Source organism: Tenebrio molitor, chromosome 1 (assembly GCF_963966145.1).
Source record: "Tenebrio molitor chromosome 1, icTenMoli1.1, whole genome shotgun sequence".
Taxonomy (NCBI): Eukaryota; Metazoa; Arthropoda; class Insecta; order Coleoptera; family Tenebrionidae; genus Tenebrio; species Tenebrio molitor.
Window position 1 is genome coordinate 6,431,016 of NC_091046.1, and position 18,034 is coordinate 6,449,049.

Consider the following 18,034-nt stretch of genomic DNA (forward strand, 5'->3'; position numbering starts at 1 on the left):
ATAGGCGATGGTCCAAGGGGTGATTGGTTGAGATCCAAGGGATTTAATCATAGCAGAACGAATGCGTTAAAGAACATGCTATGTTGGTGAGGGTATTGTATAGAGTAAAATATTGCGTGCTTGTGATCCTCTTACTATAGAAAATTAATCCACACTCTGAAACCCTAGGAACAAGAATTTCGTTGCAGAGTTGCAAAAATTGGATCGTTATTTTTTCCGTGATGAAATTTAAACGAACCGAACGGATCAAGTGTTCCCGTTCTGGCAACGGTCATGCAAGTTGGAAGTTTGCGCGAAGCTTTAAAGCTCTCACTAAAGATCTAATGCGCTTTACTAATATTAAGCTTAAAAGTTGCACAGCTGCTGACCTTTTCCCCCAACAAGTGGAACTAAAGAAAAATAAGATTTTCTAACTCAACGCTTCTTTTCACATCGTTTCGCGTTTCAAAGACTTATGAATAATACTCGCAAGGAAAATTCTCTCGACCAGGTGACATCTAACCCAGCTTAAAAGCTCTCATTATCTCCCGATAAGTAGACGCTTTGTGAGTATTAAACACGTTTCCGCGACAAAGTTGTGACATTTTGCGTTTAATTTCAATTGGATAAAGCAAACTAACTGACCGTAGTCTTCCTCGTATATAATGGCGACTTTGGTCCAATTCAGGAAAGTCATCAGGTCTTTGAAAGCCTTGTTCATGTGTTCTTGACTCGGGTGTAAATTGATTGAGAACTCTTTGGAGAGGGGCTCGAAGTCTATTCGTGCTTCTAGGTGGGGCACATCCAGGGCTTCGCAAATACTTTGGATGTGTGCTCCTAATATCGGATCGGAGGGTCCGAAGATCGCCTGGACGCCGAATTCCATCTGCCGACAAACTGAAAATAATTCCATTAATTAATACCTTCAAGAGTAGAAAATATATTTTTTGTACGCGAAAATTTTTGTGTACACCTTGGCAGCGAAATCCTTTAACATCCTCAAGATTGTTCTGCCTCTGCCGCAAACGACCTCGGCGACAATACTTCTCTCGGTACCTTAAAGAATGATTTCGCTGCTTTAATATATAAATAACTATTTTGCAATAAAATAAGATTGAAAAACTTAAAAAAAAAATAAAATTTTAATTTAGTTTTTTCTTTTGAGCTTCCTCTTTCAGTTTTTGAAAATTTTTTACAACAACAAAATCAAGCAAAATGTATTTCTCTAATTGAATCTTTTTCGAAAGAGGTCTAAATAGTGAATAAATACTTATTTTTTAATTTTACCTTTGTTAACCATTTATTGCTATTTTTATTAATAAATAAAATTAGACAGAAGGCTTTTCAAGTCGACATCTGGATGTCTTTAATTTTTTTCAATAGATCGTCGACGCTGTTGAAGTGAATGATGAAGGTTTGTAACTTTGGGATCATTATTCAAGTGTCCAAAGGAAACTTTTGGCCAGATATGTCGAGACTGTATTGAAATGATCAATGTCCACGGCAGTGTCAAAACTTTAGTAGGATGTAGCAACATGTCTCCGGTGAGATTCCACTACTTTGGCACTATGAACTTATTAATTAAAAGTGTGACGAGTTTCTGCTTCTACATTTATGTGGTGTTTCACTCAGAATTAATGTTTTAAATGGACTTAGTTGTTAACAAAAAATTCTAGTAATTAAGAATGAAAGATCTGAAGTGAGGTTTTTGCCAGTGGAAGGAATTAGTTCTTGTTATATTTTTTAGAGAGGTTGATTTTGTCTGGAGAGTAAATATGTGTGTAAATAAAACGGAGGGCCTTACGAGTTTTCAGCAAATAGCATTAATTAAATGGAATTAGCAAAAGTGAAAGCAGAAGACAAATAACAAATGTTTGGTAGACAGTCGTAGGTTTTTATCCAATAAACAGGAGACGAAAAGGTTGATTGAGACATAATAAAGATAGAAAGGACTCGAAAATAATGGGCTTTTATGAGACTGTTAATCTTGAGTAGCAGTTAAAATTTTATGACGTCTGCGAATTGTAAGACGGGCTTCTTGTTTTTCAAAGAAAGCAGTTCATTAAATTAAGCGCTTCACGATTACATATTAATATTTATCTTAAAATAGGGTATTGTTGTACAAAGTGATCAAATAGAAGACAAATCAGAGCAGACGTTGCAAATTATCGGTCATGTCGTAGCGGAATTCTATGCAAATAAGCGTTCAACGCATGGGCGTAGACAATTTGTGGTCTCAAACGGTACCTCATGAATTTTAGACATGGGAATAACATTTTACATTTGTAAGAATGGGTAATTTACCAGCTTTATTGCCAAACGCGACGCCACTGGTAAGCGAATTGTCAAATAAACGTCAATTTTAAAGCAACGGTGTTGTCGTTAACCTTGAAAAAAGTTTTCGATTTCAGCAAAGTTGACGGACGTTTCCTGTAATTGTAAGCAACAATTATCCCGGAACAAGTGGTAAAATGAGTTTTACCATTCAAGGAAAATAATTAATTATTAATAATTAATTAATTAATTAATTAATAATAGATTTTTGGAGAGGTAGGCAACCAATTAAACGACTGTATAGCAAGTATACATATGCGTACGATTAAGCTGAGAGACGTTTCGATAAAACAAAAGATAAGGTGGCCATCTTGATTTGTTTTCTTTTCGATCACCTTGTATAATTACAGTTAATTCTAAATTAGACAAGATTTTAACTAATGTATATGAAACATACTAAGAATAAGCAATAAGAGCAACTTTTTATATTTTAAGTTCATTAAGAAATCTCACATTTTTTTTATTTTTGTCTAAATTCTCCCACTCTTGCTCTATTTCGTGACCCAACCCGCTCGACCTTTCCTCTGACCGGCCCCGACCCCACATACGAATAATTTCACTGGGTGAATTTTATTTGGGTAAAATTGCTAGCGATCATCGTTCCCACGACGTCTTTGAAGCGTCTCTTTCACCACCCACACCTCCGGCGCTTTCTTCTCCACATCGCCACCCCGGTCGGCGTCCGCAGCCCTCCTCCAAGTGTGATCTTACGTGATTTGTTGCGAAGATTCGTTATGGCACCGGTAATAGTGAACGATCTCGTTAATCGGTTGTTAAGAGGGGTAGCTGGTATGCAACATGTGCGCGATGGGAATTACGGTAACCGCGTTACCGCTCGTCCCTAATTTCCGGGGCGGTTCGCAGGTGCTTACCCCCGTCGGTTCTTGTTATCCTGTATGGCCTGCTCGTACGTTCCATCTCTTTCAACACTTCCATTTATGTATTCATATTCAGCATGCAAATAACAAGCCGGCAATCATTTTCCCATTCTTACGTCTGAATATTGCATAACCTGCTGGGGCGTCCTTAATACGGAGGTCTGCTCCTCAACTTTTCGGCAGACCCGAGGAATATGTTCTTATTATGCATATCAATGCATTTTTTTACATAAATCAACGCGACAGCCAAGTTCTCAATCTTTTATATTAAATCCTCAAAGACAAAACATATTTTTTATTTTGTAAAATTGAGACACATCTAAAAGAATTTCTGTCTGAAACTAAAACATTGTAATAGCCTGAATAGGTTGGCTAAATTAAGAAAAAAAGGATTTCTTTTCAAAATCTTTCATTTCATTTGTTTTAAATTCAGTATTGCCAAGCATTCATTATTCGTTCCTTGGAGTTCTGGTAGTTGGGGACGTTCCGCCACTGTCCATCGTACTATAGTAGCTGTGATCTGGCGCGGAGCACAAAATGCAGCCACGCCACCCTTAATGAGTAGTTCAATCGTTTCATTTAAAAACTCTTCTAACTAACTGTGCGGTCCCTCGTAGAATTAAATAAAAATAAGTAACACAATTAAAACTTTTTGTTTCGTATAATTTGCAAAATGGCATCTGAGGAAAAACCTGCAAACCTTACACTATTAAGAAAAAACCTAAATGCATTGTGCTGTGAAATTTGGCTTAAGCTAAAAGCGTTGCAAGACTGTACAGTGCAGTTTTTAACTTAATTTTTTAGTCCATTTCACGGATTAACGCCTCGACGGTGGTCATTTCGTGGCAAATAAAAAATTATTTGTTTTTTTAAAACACGTGTAACTACCGAAATTGGATTTATGGTACAAATATTTGCGTAATTCTCGGGCAAACATTATTCTTTTATGTAAATATGACGTTTGGGAATGCAGATAAATGCGTTAAATCTGTTTGTTTTTCGTTTCATGGGAGTGTATAGCTCGTTGATTCTCGCTGTTTGCTAATTGCTTAAGTTTGTCTTAATAATATTACTTCAGTTATTTAGCTTGAGCAAGCACCTTCTCGTAATTAGAGAGATTTTCCCGATAAAATAGCACTAAAAAAGACACATTTTCTTTAAAAAGAAACCACTTGTGGTATCTTAATTTGAATTATATCATCATGTAATTTGCAACTAGGATCAGTGAGTTGTTGATTGAAAAATTAACAGCAAAGATATTTATATGGAAAAAAAGTGAGTAAATTTTGAAAAATATTTTTGTGAACAAAAACTGTGATTTCTGCTGAAAGATATTTTTTTAAATACATTCAGATCTCTCGCTCCAACTAATCAGGTACTCGGCTTTGTCTCGTGCCTGAAACCTAGTTATCGTGCAGTAAAATACACCTACCGCACTCAATGTAAATTACTATTAATTGTTATATAACTGTCAAGACAAAAACCTTTTAAATATGTGTCAAGGTATAATTTCAATTTAATTATTAACAAATGATTTTCCAACTTTGTTTAAAAGTTTTCCATTCATGTTGCCGTGGCTGTCAAATTTATTACATTTTTACGTGCAAGGCTAATAAGAGCTTCCTTCCAAACGATCATATCTGTGAGCCTAATCATTGTACAGACTTCCAGAAGGTCTCATTCAGAGCTTTGGAGACTTAGTTTTACGACCTCTATGTATAGGGTAAAATCACTAAAGTATTACAAGCGGCTGACTTCGTAAACATAAAAAGGTCGTTATTGTAAATGGAGTTAAAGGTCATCTCCTTTTCCACTTTCTAACAATTCCCAAACGCAGAAGTATCTAGTTAATTAAACTCCTAATTTAATCAAGTTATGAATTAATCCACCAATCAGTTTTTGTTTTTGAAAAATAATTGTTAAAAAGTAGGGTAGACTACTTGAAGCGTTGAATTACAATTGTGGAGTTTCCTCGAACGTAAGAGTTTCAAGAACGACAACAGAGTGAACAAATTAAATTCAACTTATATCCAAGCTTCTTTAATACAAGCGGACGAAATAAACGTTGAGCGTTTCAGTACTTTTAATTTTTATTGGAGGGTCCCGTCCGTTTTATCGCAAGTCATACCGTCCAATGCACTGGAGTTGAAAAATTATTTTCTAATCACTTTTCAAAGACATCAAAGCGTTGCCTCCGATCAAAGATTCAATTATTTCGCTTTGAAATGTGAAGTCCCTCGGAGATTTAAATTTGGTTTACACTTGTTTATCCAATCAGACAGCAACATTTCTCTTGTTATTATAACCCGACCCTAGAGAAAAATCTGTCTCTGGTAAAGACAAAGCTCCGTAAAAATTTAATTTACGGTGACCTCGTCACCAAGACAAACACTCCACCCTTCAATAGTTTAATAACTTCCAGAACATGAACTATATTAAAACAGCGTTCGTAACAATAACTAATAAAGCACGGAAACAACTACACAGCTGCCATCATAAATGTATTTTATTTTGCGGATTTATAGCTTTCAACTACACTTCATACAATTGCGTTTAAAATTTTACAACTCGCACTATCTAGAATCGTAATGGTGTATTAATGACACATTAAAACGTGCTAAATCGAACGAATTATGGCACATTTGGGTTATGGCCTCACTCCATTGGAGCAAACGTCACGTTTAATGATTCTGATAAGTCGCTTCCAATAAACGTAATCAATCAGAAGCTTAACAAGATATGCATCACATCGTCGAATTAATTTCCTGAAATTCTGTCATTTGTCTGGAAACGTGTTCAATTTTGACAGCTCCGCCAGATATGTCAGTTCGTTTGCAATTCAGCCGCTTAGAGCGCTGTTTAGTTGTGAAATGGTCATTAGGTGTGGTTGTCTTGTCTGTGCAGCTGGTTTGTGAAATGGTCACCGGAGGCGCGCTGTCGAGCATAACCTCTAAATAAAATGTGACAGGAATGTGTAGAACAAACTCTTCTATATTTCATGACGTGAAATAAGAGGGATAAGTTTTGAAATATTTTATCAACTGATATATTTTAACGCTTATCCCTGCAATGTATCGTCATAAATAAATCGCCGGCTCAGTCATAAAACCAGTGCAGCTTAGGGGACGTTGCAGTTTATTGCGACTTTATTGCGTGCAGTGCGCACCATTTTTCTGATGCCTTTTATCTAAATCCAAATTACAAGAACAGAAGCTACTTCACACCATTAAAGAGGTTTTATTGGAAAGCGGTTTGTCCGGCCATGCATGCCAACCGAGCGAGTGTAACACCCCAGCTGACAGCAGTTTTCGTTGATTGAGTTAATAAACGGAACACGGTTAGCCCAATTAAAGCCCAAACTTTTACACTTTTAACAATTTGTTAAATCCCACCTTACAACGTCCGACGGAATTGCGCCACATACAAAACTTCGGGCGAGAACATTAATGGCCGGGAACGTGACAGGTTTATTGAATTGATTCGAGTGATGGTTTTACAATAATTCCGTCGACGATTTATCACGTCGGAGACGCTAATAGTTTTACGCAGTCGGTGTAATTATTTCGGTAAGTTTGTAAGATTACACTGCGTAACTAAGCCTATATAAAAGGGATGCTGCAAACGAGCGAGGGTCACGTATCCGGAATAATTAGATTCTTTAGGTATGGTAATGAACTAATGCAGTCCAGAAGAAACTCGAGATATAAACCCAACCGCTTGAAACACGAAACTTGGCAAAATTTTAACGTCGCTCGAGCCCATGATTTGACCGAAGAGGTGGCAAATTGCAGATACAGAGTGACTTTGAAAGTTGTGCAGATATTTTAATATCTATAACAATAATATAATAGCTATTTACAGTACGAGTGAGGAAGGCAAAGCTTTCGTTCACGCGATAAAATTCAAGGGAACGAAAGCGGCCTTACTCTCGAGCGATACCTTGTTTAGTAATTATTTTCAATATAGAAATTCTTTTCATAAAATCGAATTTCAATTATGCGTGAATGAAAACCAGTGAGCGAAAGACAGTGAGCAAAAACCGGTGAGCGAAAGTGGAGTGAACGAAAAAGAAACCTTCACTCACTGGTAACTATGGATACAGACTCACTTTCTAGGGAGGAATCGAACAAATAACTATTTTATGATTATTAAACAGAACGTTCCAGATGTATTTTTCACGATTAAGCATGAATTTATGAATGTTTTTAATTAATCACATACATAAAACCGTGAAATAACATTCTAAGGCATCAAGCAAGCGAACAACCGGTGCTGCTGTGTAATGTTTAGTCTCGTAGATAAAACTGAAGCACATGTCGATGTTTGTGCTGAAACATTATGTAATTTGCAGAGAAGACTGCCTGGATAGTGCAAAATGTTGCTAATTTAGCGAACGGAAGTCGGCTTCGGTAAGGTAAAGAGCTGTGTAATTAGTCTAGTTTGTAGAACAAAGAGGCGAAAATTCAGCACCCCAGTTTTCTTACCCTCGAGCTAGATATGAATAAGAAAGTGACAAGTCGACGATCGATTTACAACGGGAATAACAGTAACAGTGAAAATTGTGAAGCCCTCGCAGTCTAGGAGTGTTTATTTCAGAGACAATTTGTTGACTTTTGTCATTTGTGAATCCATTATATGGAGGCGAGACAAGTGTTAGTAAATCTCGCAGAACCAAACACGTTTCGAGAAATTGCACAAACGCTTTACTACACGATTTATTTTATTTTTTACTGTGTCGATGGCGGCTGTTGAAACGAACGTGATTCAATCTGGGCGGCGGAATTTCTAAATTACATTTTGAAATCCGATACCGCAACTTGAATTAAATTAAGGCCCCGCCAGTATTTTTCCTTTTGGTGGATTGTTCGCATTACAATTGGTTGACACCGACACGTATGTCACTTCCTGCGAGGATTAGCAGGAGAGACGCGTTTCTCAGCCGCCAGGAAAATTTTTCAGATTGAAATACGCCGGGGAGCATAATTTATAAATGAGGAAGAATCGGATGACTGATGAGTGTACCTTTGATTAATTTCGTATTCAAGATGATCAAAAGTGACTCCTCGCTTCTTTCTTTACATTTATCCGGATTGTGCTTGTCCTGGAAAGCTCAAGTTAGAATTTGACCACGTTGGTAATTAAGAGGCACTCGACGATCCATCTCGATTTTCGTCCGCCAGCCACTTTTTTAAATGTTCTGTTCTTTGCTTAATTGGGATTTACAAGTTACGAGAGAAAAGTACTCGACGATAAATGAAATTCTACCTCGGAGATACGAACAAAGAAGTCGGAGACGGAGAAAATTCTATCAAGTGGGGTCACAATTAAAATGTCCAGGTAATGCGTCTAGACACCGTCAAATTTCCGCTCTTTTATTTGATACGATTATTACATACTCGGAGAACGTAATTCTCACTTGAGTCGTAGGAACTAAATGATGGATATTATGTTCTTTCTGTTGGATAAGAGGGTAGAGAGAAGTTGTCTCCCTTTTCATTCTGGTGCAATACAGTTTCTTCGTCAGAAGAAAATTAATGAACGCGATAGAAGACAGAAGTAAAAGGACCAAATCGTAGTTCGAAGAAGTTGAAAGAAGAGCTTTATTCAAGCTGACAATGTATTAGGTTCCAAAAGTTTGACTGAAAAAATGCTATAAACAGTGAATCACGTCGTTCTGTTGTTGGTTTCTTTATTAATTCTTTCTAAAGCTAAAAAACGTTTAATTGAAATCTGTTGACATTATTTAAAATGAAATATCAACCAGTTATTATTATATCAAGCAATTGCTTAAATAATTCCTACAATTAAAAATTATTACAGGAAAAACGTACATTTCTTGAAAGGAACGAACTATTGGAAGACAGAAGTCCAACGAATTAGCAGCAAAACATGTTATAACGTCTTTTTATAAAAACAAGAATAATTAATTTTAATATAATTTTCTACAACCAACTTTGTTTGAGCCGCGAGTTGCCTCATTTTATCCGAACCGACTCTGTTTGGAAAACAACTCTTGGAGTTCCACGAGCTCCTTGGATGATTCTTCTCGAGATCACCTCCGTTCCCAACACAGGTGCGGATTTTGGACAGTTCCATGCGCATGTCGACTATTTCAAGGTTTTTACGATATTAATTAAAAAACTATACTAGTGTCAATTTTTCCTTGACATTTTGGATCCAATTGAGATGTTGGATGGACCATTTGTTCTGGAGTGGGTATTAAGAGAAAGATATTTTTGGATCAATGCTATAGTTACTTACAATCAAAGAAATAGGTCTTTTTGTAGTGATCTTTATTCAGAAGCAGAATAAATGAAATTGCGTCATTCGGGTTTATTTTTTTACTACAGCAAAATGACAATTAAAAAAAATACGATTTTGCAGTTAGAAAAATGTTATACTGTAAAAAGTGGCATCAAAAGATGTCTAAATTGAATCTACAGATTATTATTTTGGATTCTGAAAAAAGTTCTGTCAGATCGATGAAGTACAGTGGAACAGCTGAGGTATTTTGATTGTTTTCAGAAGAGTATGCTACAGGAAGATTAAAATTTTATTTTTTCAACGTCTGTCAAAAGAAGTGCATGTTTTTTCATTCGTTAGCGTTCATAAAATATGTGATTTTTGAATCGGTCAAGAAGTGTTAAAAAAAGTGCCGTAGCGTGTTATTTTTTAACGCAATTATAAAATTTTTCATTCATAATTACATAGTAGGTTATTTAACGAGTTCATATGTAAATTGGGATTTTTTTGGCACGAGTGAGCCAATTTAAAACGCGAGTAAAATGAGCGTTTTAAAGGTCCACAGGAGAAAATTTTCAAATTTTGAGTGTCGAAATAGTAGTTTATTTAATGAGTTCGTGCGTAAATTGGGCCTTTTTTGGCTCGTTTCACTCGCGTTTTAAAGGCCCACGAGTGCCAAAAAAGGCCTAATTTACACACGAACGAGTTGAATACAACGTTTTTTTCTTCGACGAGGCCCTTAAAGGCTCCAAATCGCTTAAAATCTTTAAAATTATCTTGACGTTTCGTTTTGACAAGTTGTGACATTTATCAAAATCCGTTCACACAGGAGAAAGTTCTCAAATTTTGACAGTGTCGAAAAAAATTTTTTTTTATCTATGCTTACGGGCGCCAAAAATTTTTTGTATGCAACTCGTTAGTAAAGTATCTTTTTTTTACTCGGCGGATTTGCGAACTCGCTGCGCTCGTGCGGCAAATTTTCCTTCCTTCTCTTAAAAAAAAGTATTACTTTACTCACTTGTTGCATAATAGTTATTTTTATATTAAGTGCGCGAAGAGAGTGTTTTTTGTGCATGAAAAGGTCTTTTACGCCGAGACGAAGGTCGAGGCAGTATAAGCCTTTGAATGCACAAAAACATCTTCGCGCACGAAATATAAACAATATTTTTTCTATAATTGATTCAAAAAATTGAAATTAAAAATTCAAATTTTTGAAGGAACTCTGAAGTTTCAATGCAGTGACCATGTTGCTAGGTAACTAATAAAAAACAGTTTTGTATGGTTTCTATGGTTTCGATCTTACTAACAATGTAAAAAAAAAAGACACCTAAGAAAATGACCCACTTCATGCACAGATAACTATGCGTGAATTTCAATTTTTTGAATCAATTATAGAAAAATAACTGTTATTTTCTTAAAATTTTATTTTATTTTATTATTTATTTTATTAAAAATAAAAGCTTCCTTTATTAAATTAAGATGAGACCGATAGTATTTAAACCTTCCTATAGAGAGGAAAAAACTGAAAAAACTATCCTCAAAGTTGACGGTGAAGGGTCGATTGTGAATGCACCAAGTGGTGCTGCAGTGTAAAAACACTTAAAAACAAACAAAGCAAAAAGTGAGGTTAGATTTAAACAGCTGATCCGTGGTGTGTTCACAATCGACTGTTCAACGCCTACTTTGAGGATAAATTTAAATGAGCATTCGATACAACGTAAGCAAAAAAAAAATACAAATTTTAACAAATCTTGTATTTGTTCAGTGTGTATTAATTTCTAAGTAAAATAAATAGCGAAATTGTACATTGTTTGTGTTTAGTTTATTTCATTAATATTTATTTAAATAAATAAGCAATAATATGTAATAAGAAAATAACTCAATGATAATTTTCAAATAAACTTGCTACCTAATAATTAACAATTAATTCTAAATGTTTACCATCTCAAAACTCTCTTATTTAAACTTTTATAAATAAATAATATTCCGCAAAGTGTAAGATGAGTTGCTTCTCTCTTCTATATTTGAACAATTTAATTAAACGTCAAAATGCATTTTAATTTAACGTTTAGTTTTGCAAGTTCCACATATTTATTCAAATCTTTCGAAATAAAATTGTTAGTTTATTACTACAGAAGCTGCCAAGAACTCCATTTTTTTTGTGACACAATGCTCACGAAAAATTTTGAAACTCAGTTGGGATTATGTTGAAAAACTTTTTTTTATAGTTATTTATGCAACAAGTGAAAATTGTCCCAAGAGCCGCAGGCGAGTGGGACAACACGTCACGTGCAATAACACTTTTTGCACGTGTTGCATACAACATTTTTTCTACGATCGAACAAAAAAACGTTGTATTCAACTCGTTCCTGTGTAAATTGGGCTTTTTTTGGCACTTGTGGGCCTTTAAAACGCTCGTTTCACTCGCGTTTTAAACTGGCCCACTATTTTTTTCACTATTACACTGAAGGAGAGGAAGAGCTTCGCTACTTATTACTGCTTCAACTAAGATAGCACTCACTTTTTGCAGGATCGTAGACAGACTGTTGACCGATGCGTGCAATAAAGATTTTATTGCACTAGTGCAATTAAGAGGCACTTTTTCCATTGAAAACATTGCAGTGAACTCTCACGTTTTGCACGATGGTAGAAAAAATTATTTAAAAAAATCCATTCAACACCACTACATACAGCTAATAAATCAAATCATCTCACTACTTACAATAACCGAGGATTTTTTTTTTAAATTCTGTTGTATGTAAGATTATTATCATCATTAAGAAAATGGTGTTAGTGGAGGTTTCCGGTAGCTTTGATTTATGCTACAATATTCTCCTTTAAGACTTTGTAAAGTTATGTAGTGTTTTGCAATGCTTTGAAGTCTCATGGAGAGTTCTGAAACACTCGAAGAGCAAAACAAGAATTACGGAAGTGGTGGCAAGAGAATTGCACTTAGGTAAATATGATAAATTAAGTGTCAGATGTAATTCTTAAAAAGGAAAAAAATTGAAGCGACATGTTGCAAGTGAGGGTTTTCTTTTCCACCGAAACCTGACAGTGTATCTCTATATCTAAAAAAAATCTGGTCAAGGACCCATTTATAAAATTTTTGTTTTTGTCACGTATGTCGTAACTTACAGAGGATCAGGCAACTTAATTTCAATTTTATGTTTGCGTAAGTACTATGGCACCTTAAGTCCTCTTTACTCTCGGAATAATTTGGTGTGTGGGTCATTAGTGACAGGAGACTAATTGGACCAATTTTCCTTAAAAAAAATCGAGAAAATGAAATTAGATTGGTAATAAGTTGGTTGGTATAAGGACGAAATTATACAACTATTTTATAAAGAATTGGTGGACGATGAGCTGCAAGGGGGATATTTTCAGGAACAGAGTTGCTGGATCATTGAATTCGAGACACTTTGAATGCACTAAGATAATTTTTAAAACCCCACGTACAGTCGCGAGCAATACATTTTGGTCGTCAAGATCATTCTTTGACACAATAGAAAGTGCTCTAATGTGAAACAGGCTTAACCTCTAATCAATTCTGTGTCTTGTCTTGTCAAGATCTTGTCAACTTTTTGAAGTTCCAACTGGGTTGCCAACCTAGCTTCTGACACATCCGTCTCTATCAGCCAAATAATTTTTACTCTGTTAAAATAAAAATTTTGAATGTTTAGAATAAGACTTTGACAATTTTTTTTTTGACGTTTTATTGACATAGGCCCTAATGAAGCAGGCAAAATTTTTAATTTGTGATAGTGGCGGGAAATTCCAAAATGACCGTGACGACCATGATTTAATGCTCGCGACTGTACCATTTATTCTACGCAAGTTAATAATTTTAATGATTTAAGACAACGAACGGTAAATTGATAAGCGTAGGTAAATTTATTCTACATCCACGATATTGGAAATGTATTGTGGGTTGCATTTTCAATTCCGTCGGGCTCATTTTCACTCGTCAAATTACCCTGTATTTGATGTCCTTAATTTTATTGCACTTTATTGTACTTCAAAATGTTATAAATGGAAGAAAAAGGAGAATCAGAATATGCCATGAAGGAGGTGGTGGACGATTTCAACACATTTTATAACACTATAACTAAACTCACGTCTTGTTTCATTTCTTTATCTTAAGTGAGGTTATATTTAGCTTTGACACATTTTAATATGAACTGAGTTTTATTTTTAAACACCCGTTATTAATTTATTAAAACAGCGTAAAATCGTATTTGCATTACAATTAAAATATTAACAGCAAAATACATTTTTCGTGATTTGCAGTGAGGTGTAGGCTAATGTTCTTCAAAGCTGCATCAGAATGCATTTATTGCATTATTCTAGTCAATAAAATTTTAACTAAAACTGTTACACAGCACAGACTGCATTATTTATGCATCAGATAATCGGAAAAAATCGACCGTGCAGCGCATTATTCAATTAAAAGCGCTCGTAAAAATGTCGATCGTCAGTACAACATTTACATTAACTGATGGAAACTGAAAAATTAATAAACACTCAAACGATAAAATTTTGTCGAGGGGCCAAAACAAATATTTTTGGCAGGTCGGCAGCGATGGTGGGGGCGGCAGCTCTCCTGTAACGTTGTAAATTAGCAGATTGTCACGCTCATAATTCAGTCTTTGTTTAATGCATAAACAAATCGGTGTATGCAGGCGGATTGTTAGACGCACTCAAGTGAAAATTATTGTGACGGCAGTTACTAACTTAGTTACAGTTGCAACTTAACAATACACTCCGAGATTAAATTACAATTGTTGAAACAGTTGCATAATTGTATAATTTAATTTGGAACCGCCGTGAAATGTTACATTAGATAATATAATGTCGCTCCCTTGGATGTTGTTTGAACAAACGCTTAGATCTTAACAATCCTTGCGCGTCAAATTAATGAAGGAAAATCTGATTCTCCATTTCGATGGTTCGGTGGATTCGTTGGACACGAGGGTGTGTGTTGAAGGGGTTGCACGCATGAGACCCTGGCGCCCTCTGTGCTACGCCCGGGATCCGTCGTTACGTCCTTTTGATGATGGCCAAGAAAGATACACGTGTATCTCTGATGTTGCTCAAAGCCAACTTATCATGTTATTGTTTATTGGATGATTAATCATGACATGGTCCCCCGGGAGGCATTTATGATTCTATCTCCCTTTATTACTTGAACTTTGTGCCGAGCAAGGGCTGTTAATCAGGGCTGCTCCGACTGGTGTTGAGTCTAAATTTTTTTTATGTGCCTTGCTATTAATTATGATCGGGTTGCTTCCAGGTATCTGATTGGGGGAGCTAAGGAGCTTACACGACGCTTCAAAAAGGAAGATGGGAAGCTTGTGGTAAAATGAATGTTTTATCAAACATTTTTCTCGAGTATATTGTGTTGTGCTTAAAATGAGAACGACAGGATTTGTCCACTCGCGAATACTGAATGTTATGAATAAGGTACTAGTGGTTTGCACTAACAATAAAATGGTCGCAAACGATGTTTACTACGTTTTCATCCTCTTTACATGAGCTGTTCCAGACGAGAAATTTATTTTTCGTATAAAAATAGAATTGTAAAGAGATTCGGACAATAAATATTTTAGCAACCAACGACAGATTTAAGTGAATTTAGTTTTCAGCCATTCTAAAATTTGCTCCAGTTGATACTGATGATTTAACAAAAGATTTTTTATATTAGAAACTAGCACCCAGTAGCACCCAGGTTTTTAATAGAGAAAAAATTGTCTTTCTACAAAAGGCTAGGCTTCAAAGCATATTATTTGTTACAATAGTTTAAATGATTATTACAGATTAATTCCCACGTACATCAAACGTTCGTGTTCAGCCAATTAGAGCGCTTGCTTTCATCCAATCAAAAACGTACTCTGTCATCTGTCAAAAGTGATTAAAATTGTATGCTACTCCTTGTTTTTATTAATTGTGTTTTTAATAACTGTGTTATAAATAAATAATTATCTAACGTTAAAGTTTGTATTCTGGAATTAATCTTGCCCAAAATAACAGGGCAATTTTTTATATCTCATAAATTTTCCAATTTTCACTTAAACATTTTTGGTTTAGACAATTTTACTCGTTGATATTTGGACATTTTTATTCAAAGGTTAAACCCTCGAGCTAAAGCTCTCGGGCCTAACCGGAATAAAAATGCCCAAATTCAACTCGTAAAATTGTCAAAGCAAAAGATTTTCGTAAAATTGAAAAATTTATCGGATAAAAAATTAGGTCTTGTTATTTTACCTTCGAATAATTTTTGTCAACAAATGTAGAGGAAATATGAGTATGTTTGCGATCTCATAAATTTGGGATTATTAAAGAAAACATTTGATAAAAATAAGTATTTGCAGGGAATCACAAATACAAACCAAAATTAAAAAAAAAAAATTGTTTTGGATTTGATATTTAGTTCTATGGAACTGAATTATCATTACGCAATCCTTTAATTTATTCATTCATTTAAAGATTCATCACCGCTTGACTTACGTTGGTTAAACAATAATAATATCCCTATGACTCCATCTGGTAACTCAAGTTGGCACAACTGAAACGACAGTTTTGTTTTGCCAAATTGACGGCCGTCCTTGTGGAAAAATTTAAATTTAATATAAAGCCGTAAAAATAAATAAATTTGCTTTATAAAACAATAAAAATTGCCATAATACTCTCAGTGGAAGAATAAAAAAAATATAACGTAACTTTTCATTTCCTCCTAAAGTTATCAGCGTTGCCATGTACATTTGAAATAGATTGCGGTGTTGGAGGATCTTTGATATGTGAACAAGGTATGTGTAAGGATAATATCTTGCACAACAATAAATTAGGGTTTCATAAGTTTAATTCTGCTGATTATGAGGAACTTAATAATTTTTAATTAAAATCAACTGGTGTCCCATATTAAGCTGTGTTAATGTTGTTGCGGGTTTTGATACATTTTATTCATGTTTATTTGCGGCAGATAAATTTATTCCCATTAACCACAAATTTGATTTTGACCATCTACTATAATGGTAAATTGTAATAAACTAAATTAAAGCACAAAACACTTTCACAAATGTTATGAGATAGCAGATAGGTAATCCAAGTGGAGATTACTAAAGGTTTTGCAAACATAAAGCAACAATTTCAAAAAAAATAAAAAATAAACGGTTTTATTCCTATCCACCACCCCTTTCCTTCTCTGTTCTTTCCCTCTCCTTCGCTTCCTCAAAGCTATTTCGAGATGGTCCGAGTCTACTCTCTCTCCTACTCTGAATTGTTCTACTCTTTCTCATGCTTCTGCGTTCACTATTCCGTAATCTAACACTGTTTCCCGCCTGTTACCTATCTAGGTCCATTCCCCTTCTTCCTTCATTCCATCAGTCTCTTTCCCTCTGCATTTTCCACCTTGTCTTTGGATTTTCTTTTCTCATCCCCCCTCTCCTCTTCCCAATTTCTTGCTCCTCATTCTCCTATTCTCCGGTTGAAGTCCCCTCCCTGTTTTCTTTCATTGAGTCTTCGATACGTCTTCTTGTGGTCTTCATCTCTTTACTGTACAGCATGTCCCCGGATTGAGTTTACAAGAGGAAAAAAAATTGATTTTTGATTTTACGTAAAAACTTCAGAGGAATAACATTTTTTTCTGCATTTGAAACCCCCATTTCCGTTATTAAAATCCCTTATTGATATACTGTATTCTTAAATTACCAATTTTTGTTAAAATTTGGACTTATAATTAATTTTTATGTTATAAATTTTATTACAAGTGGCCCTGTTTTTTGACAAACAACTTATTGCTGTTTCAAAATGTTGTCTTTAGAACAAAGAATTTATTTAATCCAGTGTTGGACCGGTTTTTATCACATAATTACAAAATTTAATGAACAATTTCCCAACACTTACACATAATTACAAAATTTAATGAAAAATTTCCCAACACTTACAGGGTGTCCCAAAGTTGCGAAAAAGCTCCATAACTTATTTGTTATTAAAGATATCAACTTTTTCTTTTTTCTAGATGATAGCCACGCTTCTACTGCATATTCGGAAAATATTGCGGTATATATACAGAGTGTCCCAATATTATAAAAACACTAAAGTTATGTTTTTTTAAATGGAAACTACCCAGTTTGATTTTATTTTTGAACTCTATGCTAAATTATGAATCAAATTTATACAGGTCGTTTTTATTTATCTGCCATCGTTTTTGATCAGTGGCGCTTTTTTTACCAGAATTTCGAATTGCAGGGGTCCCTTCGAAAATTCGTACCTTCCAAATCGTTGCACATAAATTAAAATGATTAACGCTGTTTGATTTCTGAATGTTTGCTGCATCTGCTGAGTGTTTACTTAAGAACCTGCTTAGTCGCATATGCCTACTGCGATTTTTTAAACATAACGAATTATAAATGTCAAAAACTCATTTTTTTCAAATGGCACCCCGTATTTATTATTGCACTGGTCGAAAGCTTTTTTGACAAGCTTTTGAACAATATAAGGTTTGTATAGTCGAATCTGAAAATCTAGGGTGCTATCCTAAAATCGCTAAATTTGATGCAATTTTTCCGTTAAAAAGACAATACAAAAATCTAGTAGGCCTA

The 18,034-nt window shown here is 34.9% G+C and overlaps 1 protein-coding gene across 3 annotated transcripts in view; it reads right to left on the reverse strand.

The window, feature by feature from the left end:
• LOC138128683 (glutamate receptor ionotropic, kainate 2-like) overlaps nucleotides 1-18,034 on the reverse strand; it is a 229,656-nt gene that overhangs the window by 39,620 nt on the left and 172,002 nt on the right. For all 3 annotated transcript variants that reach the window (XM_069044893.1, XM_069044897.1, XM_069044901.1), the window contains one exon: nucleotides 625-876. In XM_069044893.1, coding sequence (XP_068900994.1) covers nucleotides 625-876 — 252 coding nt within the window. The remainder of the gene's footprint in view (nucleotides 1-624; nucleotides 877-18,034) is intronic.